The 15,990-nt window shown below is 41.9% G+C and overlaps 1 protein-coding gene across 2 annotated transcripts in view; it reads right to left on the bottom strand.

The window, feature by feature from the left end:
- The window catches only part of LOC126470083 (serine/threonine-protein kinase 16), a 107,228-nt gene that overhangs the window by 25,738 nt on the left and 65,500 nt on the right, over positions 1-15,990 (bottom strand). For both annotated transcript variants that reach the window (XM_050097594.1, XM_050097595.1), the window contains one exon: positions 9,218-9,422. In XM_050097594.1, the coding sequence (XP_049953551.1) occupies positions 9,218-9,422 (205 nt within the window). The remainder of the gene's footprint in view (positions 1-9,217; positions 9,423-15,990) is intronic.

Raw genomic sequence — 15,990 nt, 5'->3', positions numbered from 1 at the left:
CTCTGTCTAGCATTCTGAAACTGTGTGTACTGACTGACCAATGTAGCTGCTACCATAATCACATCGAATTTTATCAATTCTAGGAACACTGAAATCAAGGCTACCTTTACCGGGGTTAGCATCGCCTTAATTTTCTTGGATGCTCAGAAAACTGATTGAATAATGTGTCTGCACAGGACTGTCTATTTTGTTTGTTGTGGCTCTGAAGAAAGGATATCAGCAGAGCGCAATAGGCAGTGCAGCATCTTTCACATGACATGGTGAATGAGATAAGGTTCCCTACAAATCATATATTAGTCAAGCCTCCCAAGTCATAATGTAAGAGGCAGAAGGAATCTGTGATTTGTGGAGAGAGAAGATCTAGTTGTGCTGCACACTGACTTGGGCAAAAGCTACAGTTGTGCTTAATTCCACAGGGTATAATGATAAAGTTTCTTTACTTTTGGAAGATAGTATGTGCAAAACTATTAAACACAATGCTACTTTATCACTTAACAGAAAACTGAGGATGCTATTCAACAATTCTGGTCTACCAGAAAATGTGATAATAACTGGCAAACACAACATCCTACACTGCCAAGGCTGTGCCTAAAATCCACAAAGAAGGCATTCAATGGCAACCTGTGGTTAATGCTATAGATTCTCCAACCTACACACTGGTGAAATATCTAATCATGTTACTAAATGCAATAACTGATTCTGGGGTCATCATATTACAAATGCTGAAATGTTTGTGGGCATAAATAAACCAGAATCAATTCAGACAAAATTATGGTCAGTTTGGAGGTGGTGTGATTGCTCACAAAAATTTCAATTTCTGCAGAATGCTAGGGGTGTAACACTCCATGTGTGAAATACACTGAGGTGACAAAAGTCATGGGATACCACCCAATATCATGGCAGACCTCCTTTTGTCTGGCATAGTGCAGCAGCTCAATGTGGCATGGACTCAACAAGCCACTGGAAGCCCCTGCAGAAATAATGAACCATGCTGCCTCTATAGCCATCCATAATTGTGAAAATGTTGCTGGTGCAGAAGTTTGTGCATGAGCAGACCTGTCAATTACGTCCCATAAATGTTCGATGTGATACATGTTGGGCGATGTAGGTGGCCAAACCATTCACTCAAACTGTCCTGAATGTTCTTCATACCAATCACGAACAATTGTGGTTTGGTGACATAGTTCACTGACATCTATAAAAATTCCTTCACACATGACTGCAAATGGTCTCCAAGTAGCCAAACATAACCATCTCCAGTCAATGATCTGTTCAGCTGGACCAGAGAACTCGCCTCATTCCATGTAAATACAGCCCACACCATTATGGAGCCACCATCAGCTTGCACAGTGCCTGTTGACAGCTTGGGTCCATGGTTTTGCGAGGTCTGAGTCACACTCCAACATTACCATCAGCTCTTACCAACTGAAACTGGGACTTATGCCAGGCCACAGTTTTCCAGTCTTTCCAGGAAAAACAACACTGATATTTTTGTTAATATGATGGTCATACTATTGTTTTATTTTTTAAGTGTAATGTATGATGGAAAGATATCAATTTCGTCAGAACACATTTTGCACAAGGGTAACTGCACTCCATCTACCTACTGTCCTAACAGATATACACTCCTGGAAATTGAAATAAGAACACCGTTAATTCATTGTCCCAGGAAGGGGAAACTTTATTGACACATTCCTGGGGTCAGATACAACACATGATCACACTGACAGAACCACAGGCACATAGACACAGGCAACAGAGCATGCACAATGTCGGCACTAGTACAGTGTATATCCACCTTTCGCAGCAATGCAGGCTGCTATTCTCCCATGGAGACGATCGTAGAGATGCTGGATGTAGTCCTGTGGAACGACTTGCCATACCATTTCCACCTGGCGCCTCAGTTGGACCAGCGTTCGTGCTGGACGTGCAGACCGCGTGAGACGACGCTTCATCCAGTCCCAAACATGCTCAATGGGGGACAGATCCGGAGATCTTGCTGGCCAGGGTAGTTGACTTACACCTTCTAGAGCACGTTGGGTGGCACGGGATACATGCGGACGTGCATTGTTCTGTTGGAACAGCAAGTTCCCTTGCCGGTCTAGGAATGGTAGAACGATGGGTTCGATGACGGTTTGGATGTACCGTGCACTATTCAGTGTCCCCTCGACGATCACCAGTGGTGTACGGCCAGTGTAGGAGATCGCTCCCCACACCATGATGCCGGGTGTTGGCCCTGTGTGCCTCGGTCGTATGCAGTCCTGATTGTGGCGCTCACCTGCACGGCGCCAAACACGCATATGACCATCATTGGCACCAAGGCAGAAGCGACTCTCATCGCTGAAGACGACACGTCTCCATTCGTCCCTCCATTCACGCCTGTCGCGACACCACTGGAGGCGGGCTGCACGATGTTGGGGCGTGAGCGGAAGACGGCCTAACGGTGTGCGGGACCGTAGCCCAGCTTCATGGAGATGGTTGAGAATGGTCCTCGCCGATACCCCAGGAGCAACAGGTCCCTAATTTGCTGGGAAGTGGCGGTGCGGTCCCCTACGGCACTGCGTAGGATCCTACGGTCTTGATGTGCATCCGTGCGTCGCTGCGGTCCGGTCCCAGGTCAACGGGCACGTGCACCTTCCGCCGACCACTGGCGACAACATCGATGTACTGTGGAGACCTCACGCCCCACGTGTTGAGCAATTCGGCGGTACGTCCACCCGGCCTCCCGCATGCCCACTATACGCCCTCGCTCAAAGTCCGTCAACTGCACATACGGTTCACGTCCACACTGTCGCGGCATGCTACCAGTGTTAAAGACTGCGATGGAGCTCCGTATGCCACGGCAAACTGGCTGACACTGACGGCGGCAGTGCACAAATGCTGCGCAGCTAGCGCCATTCGATGGCCAACACCGCGGTTCCTGGTGTGTCCGCTGTGCCGTGCGTGTGATCATTGCTTGTACAGCCCTCTCGCAGTGTCCGGAGCAAGTATGGTGGGTCTGACACACCGGTGTCAATGTGTTCTTTTTTCCATTTCCAGGAGTGTAATAGTATGATATATAAAAGCAATTGTTATATACTATATTTATATTCATGCAGATGGAACATCTTATCCTTTCATTTGTTAGCAATTACAAATGTCACACTCTAGTGAAAAATTACATCATAATTAGAAAATTTAATCAACATTAATTAACTTCAAATGTGGGGACCTACCTTAAGGAAAATTCATGAATATACATCATATAGGAACTGGAGGGGCAGTCTAGTTTTTTAAGAATGTTTGGCAACATTTAGGTTGTGTGCAATACAACATTATATCAACAGGTACTTTTCTGAGGTGGGACACTTTTGATCAACTTAGATCTACTGAGTAAATGGTATTCAAATTTTCCATCATAAAATGGCCTGTCAGATGTCAGGAATAGTACTGGTTTGAAGCTAGTAACAGGTTCATTAGGTCTTGCAACTTTGCTACCGCATCTGTAAATGTATTATGGGTGACACTGTAGCATTACAAGCAGTCTGTTTACTACATATATAAATTAATAAAAGAACTGGAGGTTTATTTCAGCATGATATGGCTGAGAAATCGCTGTGATGCAGTTAGGTAAGGTAGGTACATAAATGCTGGGGTGAGCTCCAAGTTGATGTGGAAAGCAGGAGAATAGGTGGGATGGAAGCTGCCTGGAAATCCCGCAGCGGCAAAAAGGAACTTTGTCCCTGCATGGTTGTGGACACTACGCAGTATGGTGAGATGTTCATCACGAACACTAAAATAACTTCCAAACAAGCTGCAGAAAGTCTTAAGATAGCACTGAAATCGCAAACAGGGACAAGTTTAATAAAATTATTACCATATTTATACAACAAATATTATTAAAGTTATTAACATTTATGTGTAAAATTTTTATAACAGTAACAACATAAGCTACACACACACTACAAATCATCTGATAGGGCTTGACATCAGCTATAAAATAAGTATATTTATTAGAGTGCAGGACAGACAGATCAACATCATAAATAATTTCTGAGTGATGAAGTGTTCTCCACAGAAAAACAAATGATTAGCTTCAACATGAAAAATTTATACTACTGTTTCCATTTGTTTATGTTTGTTTAATATGAAAATTTTTAAAACAATGTTTATAAGATATCAGTTTGAGTAATGTAGTGAGGAAGCAGCGAGCTGAATAAAATAGTACATTTGACTACTCCTCGCCATTCTGTTTCGTGCGAAATTTAAAATATAACTTAAAGTTGATTATCCTATAATGTTTAATTTTAATGAAGTAATATCTATCTGAAAATTGTTTAAACATGTATATTATGTGTATTTGAAATATTCAAAATTGCAAAAAGCTTATATCCAATGGAATGGCGGTCAAGGTTCCAGACCTCAGTAGTCACTCACATGACGAAAGAGAGAAAGAGGCAAGCAGAGCATGCTTTATGGTCTTCTGATCTTTGTAGATGGTTGGGTAAAGTTCTTGGTAAGATTGAGTAGCCAGAGAGCCACATGTGGTCAAGTATGTTCGGTTTTAGAAATATTTCGAAGTGTACCAATTTGATACTTAATCATTTTGTTGTATATCAGCTTCCAATTTACAGAATATTTGAACAGTCAGTGCTAGTATAGCTTAACATGCGCAACTTTAGCACATGGGACTTAGAGTTCAAGTCTTGCATCCAGCAGGTAGTATTTTTTTTCACTGCGATAGACAACTGTGTGTTTACATTGAGATAAGATTTATTTTGGGAAGGATATTTCTTATTTCTGGGGCATGATTAAAAATTGTTGAAGCCACTGCAGCAGATGTGATACAGTTCTTACAAGCACCTCTGCCTATATTATACACATTCCAGGACAGAAACAGCTGAACCAGATCCTTCTGAAGGGATCACACTACCATTAAGTTTGCCCTAAAATGAACAGTGTCCTCCCAAAAACCCTCTCAATATTGTATTCCATCACCTGGTTCAGCCTACCTAAAATCCTGATCCATATTTTGCCACTCCTACTCACAGTTGCCTGATAAATGGATCATGTGTGTTAAACTCTTATGCACTAGATCTGGCCCATGCATCCCTCCAGAACATTAGATTCCAGTCCTGGCATTGGTACACCATATATATTAGCCTACCTGTGAAGGCTACCACATATACAACCATATATACAAGCCTACCTGTGAAAGTATCCAAGTTATCTTCACTGTCATAACTATGTAGATGTGATTTTTCATGCTTTCTTACCAAAATGGATAATTTTCAAAGTTCTGAGTTTGCTCTCTCTCTCTCTCTCTCTCTCTCTCTCTCTCTCTCTCTCTCTGTGTGTGTGTGTGTGTGTGTGTGTGTGTGTGTGTGTGTGTGTGTGTGAGAGACAGAGAGAGAGAGAGAGAGAGAGAGAGAGAGAGAGAGAGAGAGAGTGTGCACATACACGGCACATTTGTGTGTGGTGATAAATTGTGAATGGCTGTCTGTACTCATAAGTTCCACCCAGGTTTTATTTTTTAGTATTCTAGATTTAAATTCTGACCAATCAACTGCCACTCAGCTCCCATGAACAGCTTCCCCTTCCATCAATTATTCGCATCACGCACCAAGCATTCTGAGGACTCCAAGTACAACACTGTTTTCATACTGTGAGTGCCTTAGTATGATATGCATTACACTATGCACCAGAAGAACATAACTGACAGTAGTATGCAGGGTGCAAATATAAACAAAACTACTGGTGTGGCTCATTACATTACCTTACAGAAATGGTCTTTCAGAATTTAGCCTACTAATGAGTGATTGTACTAACTATACAAGCATGCTTTGCTACATTCTCCAGCTTCTACATCAACATCCACATATAGTACATTGCAAGCCACCATATGGTGCATGGCAGGGTGTACTTTTTACCACTAAAACCATTTCTTCTCCTGTTCTTCGTGCACATGGAGCAAGGGAAAAATAACCATCTATACGCCTCAATACAAGCCATAATTCTCTTATCTTGTCTTCCCAGTCCCTACACAAAATGTACATTGGCATCAATAGCATTGTTCTGCAGTCAGCTGCATATGACAGTTCTCTAAATTTCCTCAATAGTATTTTATCAAAAGAATATTGTCTTACCTCCACGGATTCCCATTTGAGTTCATTAAGCATCTCCATGATATTCACATGTTGATCAAACTACTGGCAACAAATCTAGCAGCCTGCCTCTGAATTGGCTGGATGTCATCCTTTAATCTGACCTGATAGGGGTCCCAATCACTCAAGCAGTACTCGAGAACTGGTCACACTAGTGTTCTATACATGGTCTCCTTCAGATGAGCTACACTTTCCAAAAACCTCCCAATAAATTGAAGTCAACTACAACTGTCCTTACATGCTTGTTCCATTTCATATCGCTTTGCAACATTATGACCAGACATTTAATTGATGCAATTGTGTCAAGCAGCACACTACTAATACTGTAGGCAAACAAAACAGATTTTTTTCCCTACTCATCTGCATTAACTTACATTTTTCTACATTTACAGCAACACTAAAAAGGAATTCTGTCCAAGGCATCCTGTACTCTTCTACAATGTCATTCTGCATTCTTCTACAAACACTCAACAATGATATTTTCCTGTATACTACAGCATCACCAGCTAACAGCCGCATACTGTTGCTTACGCTATCCATCAGATCATTTATCTATATGGGACAGTCAAACAAAAAAGAGACAGATGGAAAAAAGTAAGTAAATTACTTATTATTTCAATAGTAATTGTCACAGATGTCACACTGAGATAAAATGTTCAATGCATTCCTGGAAAAATATCTGCAGTGGCTAACAGAACCATTATTGTACCCAGGCGTGAAACTCTTTGCCTGATGCACCTCAATAGCCATGAATGTCTTTCTTCAGGGCTCCAAAAATATAGAAAACACATGGAGAGCATTCAGGACAACCTGCTAATAAAATGCCTGTCCACATCTTGCCAAAGTTGTTTTGATAACACTGCAGAAGTTTTGTTGGGAAGCTGTCACACATCCTCCATATACTCTTGATCTCTTCCCACGTGATTTAATATTTTTCTGGTCCTGAAGAAAGACATTCGTGGCCATCAATTTGCTACAGATAAAGAGGTGCATGGCTGGGTACAATCATAGTTCTGTAGGCATCCACAAACATTTTTTCATGAAGGTGACCATCTTGTCTCACAGTGAGGTAAACGTATTAACAGCCATGGTGCTTACTTTTGAAATAATAAACAGTTTAATTAATTTTTTCCATCTGCCTCATTTTCATTTGACTGTCCCTTATATATAGAGAACAAGAGCAGTCCTATCACACTTCCCTGGGGCATTCATGGTGAGGCCCTTGTCTCTGATGTACACTCGTCATCGAGGAGAATGTACTAGGTTTTGTTACTTAATAACAATAAGCCTTCAAGTCACTTGCATATCTGGGAATCTGTTCGGTATGCTCAGATTTTCAGTAACAGTCTGCAGCAGGGCATCGTGTCAAATGATTTCCAGAAATCTAAGAATATGGAATATGGCTATTGCCCATCATCAGTGGTTTGCAGGATATCATGTGGGAAGAGGACAAGCTGACTTTCACATGAGCGATATTTTTTAAATCTGTGCTTACTAGAGGGCAGAAGCTTTCCTGTCTCAAGAAAATTCATTATATTCTACCTTTCTTCTTATTATCGTCAAAAAACTTATTTGGACAACTAGAAAGGACAGACTTATGACAAATTAAGTTCTTTCATCATTTTTATTTTTATTTCCACCAAATCTTTCAAAGGTACTGAAGCGTTGCTCATAATTTAATGATGAATAGAGCATAGATTTACTTCAAATGCATAATTTGTCATTGTAGAAAACTATGCTTGCAAGGATGTCCATTAATGCACAACCGAATCAGAGATAGATGCTGTGCTGGAGAGAGAGTACTCCTAAAAGTAGGTAATGGCCATCAGACTACAATGAAGAGCAGGCTCAGCAACATTTTATGTATCAGTTAATTTGTTTGCAACCAGATTGTGGGTGCCAGAGGTTGTCCAAGCCCTGGGCTTTTCATCTGCCACTAGTGTGTCACTGGTGTCATCTGAGTGAATAAGAATGCTAAATGCCACTAAATTAGGTGTGCGTAACTTAGTTACTCTGCTAACACCCACCCTCAAAAATGGTTCAAATGGCTCTGAGCACTATGGGACTTAACATCAGAGGTGATCAGTCCCCTAAAACTTAGAACTACTTAAACCTAACTAACCTAAGGCCATCACACACATCCATGCCCTAGGCAGGATTCAAAGCTGCGACCATGGCAGTCGTGTGGTTCCGGACTGAAGCGCCTAGAACCACTCGGCCACCGCGGCCGGCAACCCACCCTCATTTTATACACAATTCCAAGAAACCCTCACCACAAACGGGTAACTGATGTGGGCAAATGTGTTCATAATACGTGATGCCATCAACTGTCACTGACTGTAACAGTAGATAAATGGACCACAGTGCAGCAATCTAGATGTCATCCCAATGCTGGACATTTTTATTTATTTAGTTTGTTCATTCTTCACAATTACAGCCTATCATCTTGAAAGCTAACAAATATTTTACTTCATCATTCTACTGTTCCTTACTAGCTTGCAGAAAACTTCATTTCCAAGAATCTCGATACTGATGTTGTTTTTAGTGCAGGGATGAAATTTTCTGGGATTATCAGACAAATAATACCGTCAAAATATTGCACTGGTACAATGATGTTATTTGCTGATAACCTCAGAAGATGTCATAATTGAAATTTGACAAGGAAGACTGCATTTGCATGTTACGTAAACAATACTATTGCTTGTAATTATATTTGAAGATTATTTTTCCCCCTGGCAGCTACTCAAGTTACAAGTAGTTTAAGAAAGATGTCTTATCTTTTGAAGAGCTACACCTTCACATAACAAAGCAAACCAGAATGCTATAATTTACTGGAGACAACATATTCCTCAACAAACTCTATATAGTAGATTTCCTGAAAACAGTTGTAAAAACATTACCTCTAAATTACCCCACCCCTCTTCAGGAAAAAACAGTTTACTGAAAGTAGTATATGTAGAGTATTCAAATAATGACCCTGCAGGACACCTCGATCCACAAATAATTACATATACAAACAAATACTATGAGACTGAATGAAGAGAATAATATGTAAGACTGAACTTTTGCCTTACCTAAATCCATAATAATAGGTCTGTTGCCTTCTCCAATAAGTATGTTGGCAGTCTTCAGGTCCCGATGAGCTAAAGGCTCTGGCAATGCTTCATGGAATGCCTTGACACCTTCACAAATTTGCAGGAACATTGTTAGAACATCCATGGCTGGAAGATGATCACAATTTCTACTTCGCCGCAAAAGTTCATCTGCCAGAGTTCCTCTCTGAAAAATAACAGTGATTTCCTTTGTTGTAATTGCATGTTGTAACAATAGGAAAAATGAAAACAAAGAATACAGTTACAGGACTGATTCAAGTTCTGGAGAACACAAAAATTTAGATTTGTTACTGGTAGGTTTGATCATCACGCGAGTGTTACAGAAATGCTTCAGGAACTCGGGTGGGAGTCTCTAGAGGAAAGGAGCCGTTCTTTTCGTGAATCGCTACTGAGTAAATTTAGAGAACCAGCATTTGAGGTTGACTGCAGTACAATTTTAATGCTGCCAACTTACATTTTGCGGAAAGACCACAAAGATAAGATAAGAGAGATTAAGGTTCGTACAGAGGCATATAGGCAGTCATTTTTCCCTCGTTCTGTTTGGGAGTGGAACAGGGAGAGAAGATGCTAGTTATGGTCCGAGGTACCCTCCACCACGCACTATATGGTGGATTGCCGAGTATGAAAGGAAAAAAAAAATAACACCTCCAAATACTGAAAAACTTGGGGAAAGGAATTAAAAAATAAACAAATAAGTCTATAAGGTGCTTAAGAAATCCATGTAGACCAGATGCAGTATCTGCCAAAAGACATGGACCTGTGGCACGGAGTTCCCTTCATCGAATGCAAGATTTGACACCTGATGAAAGGTACAGATTTGATCTATCTAACATTTGAAGACTGTCGTGGAAGACTGTGGAGGTGGGCAGGTATCAGTGGACATCTCACACCTGCAATCCCACATGTTCAGTAGGAAGAAAGGTCCGTCATGTTTGGGTCAGTATCATGTATGAATATTGCATGTATTAATTGCCGGTGATGGTAATTTGAGAGCTGTGCAGCATCGAGACAGAATCCTCTGACCTATTGTCCAGCTTTCATTGGTGGGATCATCTTTTACAATGACAATTAAAGAGCATGCTGTACTTCATGAACCCCTTCCTCCACATGGCAGGAATCAAATAAATGGAATGGCCTGTGGTATCTGCAGACAAGAACTGATTGAGTAAGCTTTGGACCAGCTGAAACTTGAAGTGTGTCATTGCAGGAACTGTTACCATACATGGGATGACCTCAAGATAGCTGCTGTCAGAGGTTGGGATGTGCTTCAGCAGCATTGTCTTAACCAACTTGTGGATAGCTCTCAAAACATGTAACAGTGCACAGGTTGTAGGAACATGCGTGCTTGGGTTACTAATATATTTCTGTTTGTACTGCTGAAAGCAGGTAATGATGGATAGGTACAGTACCTGTAGTCTATGAAAGGGAAATTACTCACTGTCTGGATATAGTTGGAAACTGCACTGGCCACGATTGCCAGATTTCAGAATACTGATCTAGGCTACGATGGCATTGTGGTTCCTGCAGTGAAAGTTGTGGCATAACCAGTGCCTCTATTGTCACTCAGGAATATCTGACGTTGCAGCTCCTTCCAATATGTTTTGTCCCTCCCCCCGCCCCATCCTCAAGCCAGAGAAGTCATTCCACTAGCCTGATAAATTACATTCTGATTTTTGAAAGGAGATATCACCATCTCTATTAACTACAGAGGACAGCATTTGTCACTGCATATCAATAAATGGAAAGGAATCAGAAATAATCTTGCTTATAAATGGTAACATTGTCCATAAACACTAGAAATAGAATGCTGGCTGGAATCAGAAGCAACTAGCAAAAATATTTTAAATTCTGATTGGAATGTATATCCAAAGATTGCACAGATGTCAGTGGATGATGCATGTTTATAGCTGTAGACTAGAATAATATTTAGTGAGGTTAATACAGATTCTGAATGCAAAACCATTTGGGTGAAGATAAGTGTTAAAAGTAAATCAAACATGGTAGTCTGATTGCTTTATAGAACCCCTCCATTCCCTTCTTTAGGGGTCATTGTGGCAGAACATTTCAGGGTTAACTGGGGGAAGGTAGTGCGTAAATTTTCTGATCAAGTTACATTATTAGGAAGAAATTTCCACTTGCCTGCTAGGAACAAGGATTCATGTGGTATTATTCTAAATGCTTTATCAAAGACTTATCCTGAGCTATTAATCATAGAACCAAATCATGAGTGTAACATAGATCTCATTGTTTCAAACAGGCTCTTTTTGAGTCATTGAAGTAAAGAATGGTAGGAATAATTTGTGCCTAGTGTGTCCATAAACAGATTTCAAATTACCTGAAAAGTCAACATCAAATATCCAACTCCGAGACTGAAAATGTTGAGTATAAATGGACAAAATTTAAGATGGCTGTACAGTACACCTTAGACAGGTATACACTGATTAATCGTAAGGACCATCCACCATGGTTCAACAAATACATTACGAAATTTCTGCAAAACCAAACACAACTTCACATATATTAAAACATAGCCAAAGCCTTCTTGTGGAACAAAAACAGAACACTAATAGAGAGCACTGAAGCTCAAATAGTTACAGGTACAGAAAGCTGGATAAAGCTGGAAATAAGTTCAGCCAAAATTTTTTCAAACACTCTATCAGCATTCAGAAAGGATAGATTAAATACAGTTGGTGGTGGAGTATTTATTGCTGTTAGAAGTAGTTTACCTTGTAGTGAAATTGAAGTAGATAGTTCCTGCGAAATACTATGGGTAGAGTTTATACTTGGTAATCAGACTAAACTATTAACTGGATTGTTTTATTGACCCGCCAACTCAGAAGATACAGTTGCTGAACACTTCAAAGAAAACTTGAGTCTCTTTTCAAACAGGTACCCCACTCATACAATTATAATCGGTGGTGACTTCAATCTACCCTCAATATGCTGGAAAAATTATACGTTTAAAGCCAGCAGTTGGCATAAAATGTCAATCCAAAATTGTACTGAATGCATTATCAGAAAATTATTTTGAACAATTAGTTCATGAGCCCACTCGAAGCACAAATGTTTGCGAAAACATTCTTGACCTCTTAGTAACAAATAATCCTGGACAAATAGTGAGTATCATGATGAAAACAGGGATTAGCGACCACAAGGCAGTTACTGCTGGGCTGAATACTGTAACACCCGCAACCATAAAAAAAAAACATAAAGTATAGCTATTTAAAAAGGCTGATAAAACTGCACTTAATGCTTTTTTAAGAGACAGTTTTCACTCCTTCCGATCCAAATTTCTTGCAACTTGGGATGTAACAGGTAAGTGCTTTTCATATACACTCCTGGAAATTGAAATAAGAACACCGTTAATTCATTGTCCCAGGAAGGGGAAACTTTATTGACACATTCCTGGGGTCAGATACATCACATGATCACACTGACAGAACCACAGGCACATAGACACAGGCAACAGAGCATGCACAATGTCGGCACTAGTACAGTGTATATCCACCTTTCGCAGCAATGCAGGCTGCTATTCTCCCATGGAGACGATCGTAGAGATGCTGGATGTAGTCCTGTGGAACGGCTTGCCATACCATTTCCACCTGGCGCCTCAGTTGGACCAGCGTTCGTGCTGGACGTGCAGACTGCGTGAAACGACGCTTCATCCAGTCCCAAACATGCTCAATGGGGGACAGATCCGGAGATCTTGCTGGCCAGGGTAGTTGACTTACACCTTCTAGAGCACGTTGGGTGGCACGGGATACATGCGGACGTGCATTGTCCTGTTGGAATAGCAAGTTCCCTTGCCGGTCTAGGAATGGTAGAACGATGGGTTCGATGACGGTTTGGATGTACCGTGCACTATTCAGTGTCCCCTCGACAATCACCAGTGGTGTACGGCCAGTGTAGGAGATCGCTCCCCAAACCATGATGCCGGGTGTTGGCCCTGTGTGCCTCGGTCGTTTGCAGTCCTGATTGTGGCGCTCACCTGCACGGCGCCAAACGCGCATATGACCATCATAGGCACCAAGGCAGAAGCGACTCTCATCGCTGAAGACGACACGTCTCCATTCGTCCCTCCATTCACGCCTGTCGCGACACCACTGGAGGCGGGCTCCACGATGTTGGGGCGTGAGCGGAAGACGGCCTAACGGTGTGCGGGACCGTAGCCCAGCTTCATGGAGATGGTTGCGAATGGTCCTCGCCGATACCCCAGGAGCAACAGTGTCCCTAATTTGCTGGGAAGTGGCGGTGCAGTCCCCTATGGCACTGCGTAGGTTCCTACGGTCTTGGCGTGCATCCGTGCGTCGCTGCGGTCCGGTCCCAGGTCAACGGGCACGTGCACCTTCCGCCGACCACTGGCGACAACATCGATGTACTGTGGAGACCTCACGCCCCACGTGTTGAGCAATTCGGCGGTACGTCCTCCCGGCCTCCCGCATGCCCACTATACGCCCTCGCTCAAAGTCCGTCAACTGCACATACGGTTCACGTCCACGCTGTCGCGGCATGCTACCAGTGTTAAAGACTGCGATGGAGCTCCGTATGCCACGGCAAACTGGCTGACACTGACGGCGGCGGTGCACAAATGCTGCGCAGCTAGCGCCATTCGACGGCCAACACCGCGGTTCCTGGTGTGTCCGCTGTGCCGTGCGTGTGATCATTGCTTGTACAGCCCTCTCGCAGTGTCCGGAGCAAGTATGGTGGGTCTGACACACCGGTGTCAATGTGTTCTTTTTTCCATTTCCAGGAGTGTAACATACAATTAGTATTGCTCACGCACGTTACTCATAAGTTAGAATTTTTCTCCTTCAAGATTGCAGAATAGGAAAATTTATTTTTCTTATGATCTGTTACTTCAAAAATTGGCAAGTCGGCAAATAAGCACGCGTCGTCCCAATAGCTAGAATGAAAATAAAGCGAAAAAAAGTGAAGTGATACGGTGATGACTAATTTGTTACCCCTTATTCCATAATCAGACACGAAAGAAGTGACACATGGAAATTACGACAGATGTCGAGAGTCAGTTCTTTGAAACGAACAACCGCAGTGCAGTGAGTTAATATATTTCGACTAGCATTAGTATCCGTCGATGCCCGGGTGTGTATTTATTGCATTATTATGTTACTCCATCTCCTTATTCTTCTTCTCTCCATTGTCTTCCGCCCCACTCTTTGACCGTTTCACCTGCGTCTGTAGTGAAATTCGGCCTGAAATTCAATTTCACGTGGCTCAATTCTTATGACTTCATCTCCTGAACAGTGTATCCTACAGTAATACAATTTTCCGTTTACGTGCAGTGGAATATCAGGAAATTGTCTGCGAAGTGTGTTGCAAATAAAGTTAGCACACTGACATCAACAGTTAGTTTCGCGTAATCGTTCTTTACAGGATGGATCAAAACATGTCCAACGGTAGAAAAAGACTGTCTGGCAGTGAATATAGGAAAAGACGGGCGCTGAAGGAAGATGACGATAAGAAGCAAAAGGATGCACTACAACGATATTTCAAGTCAAAGAGAGAACGACCTAGCAGCGGCGAGGGTGGAAAAATAGATCCTGAAAATACAGAAATTAGTGGAGCTACTCAAGCTACATCTTTATCTTCAGAACATGACCAGAAAGTTGATGAACACAGTACTGTGACCATCGCATACAGTAGCAATGCTGACGGTGGGCCACCCACATGTTCGACAGACCTCGTCTAGACTCAAGACCTGCTTTGTGACGAAAGCTCCGAGAACGAAACATCAGGCAGAACTCAAATTAAGTGACTAGATTCGGAAAATACTGGAGGAAAATCAGCCAAGGTACTCACTACAGGAGAAGGGATTGAAGACGAGTCTAAACTGGAAGACACAATTGACTCAGATCCTGGAAGATAGCCGGAAATTATTATCGACTGCATTCGAACGACTTTGGTCATGCGAGGTCCTCCCGACCACAATAAGGAAGCTGAAGAATGTCCTAAAAATGCGGACAACTGGCGTTTGAGCCCTGTGCACTACACCTATTCTTTGAAGAATTTAGAAGAAGCAGATAGACATTGGTTGGTGTACTCAAAGAGCAAGGATGCTGTTTACTGCTTTTGTTGCAAACTTTTTTCGTCATCTACAGTAAAAATTGCAAAGAACAGTATAAGCAACTGGCAGCACCTTGCTTCGTATCTCGGAAGACACGGGAAGTCTACCGACCATTTGAATTTACATAAAAAGTGTATCACGTTTTCCAAGGGACTGAAAAAGTCATGAACTGTCGACACCCATCATCAAAGGCTTCTGAATACTGAAAGCGGACATTGGAAAAATGTTCTTGAGCGCTTAATAGCAATAATTCATTTCCTGGGTCGGCAATGTCTGTCTTTGAGAGGAAGTACAGATACACTATTTCAGCCTGACAACGGAAACTTCTTGAAACTCATTGAATTATTCGTAAAGTTCAACACTGTGATGATGGAGCACCTGCACAGAACAAAGCAAGGCGAGAACAAGGATCATCATTATCTTGGAAAAGAAACACAGAATGAAATAATTCATCTTATTGGATCATCTATAACCAACAACATTCTATTAATGATGAAATCTGCAAAGTATTACAGTATAATTCTGGATTGCACACCACATAATTCAAAAGTTGAGCAGATGACAGTTGTGTTACATTTCGTCCATGAGACAAGACTCAACTGGGTATACGATGTCCGAATTTGGAAGCATTTCCTGGGATTTCTTCCAGTGC

The sequence above is a fragment of the Schistocerca serialis genome, chromosome 3 (genome assembly GCF_023864345.2).
Source record: "Schistocerca serialis cubense isolate TAMUIC-IGC-003099 chromosome 3, iqSchSeri2.2, whole genome shotgun sequence".
In the NCBI taxonomy this organism is placed as follows: domain Eukaryota; kingdom Metazoa; phylum Arthropoda; class Insecta; order Orthoptera; family Acrididae; genus Schistocerca; species Schistocerca serialis.
The sequence above is the reverse complement of the archived record's forward strand: the minus strand, read 5'-3'. Positions and strand labels throughout refer to the sequence as shown.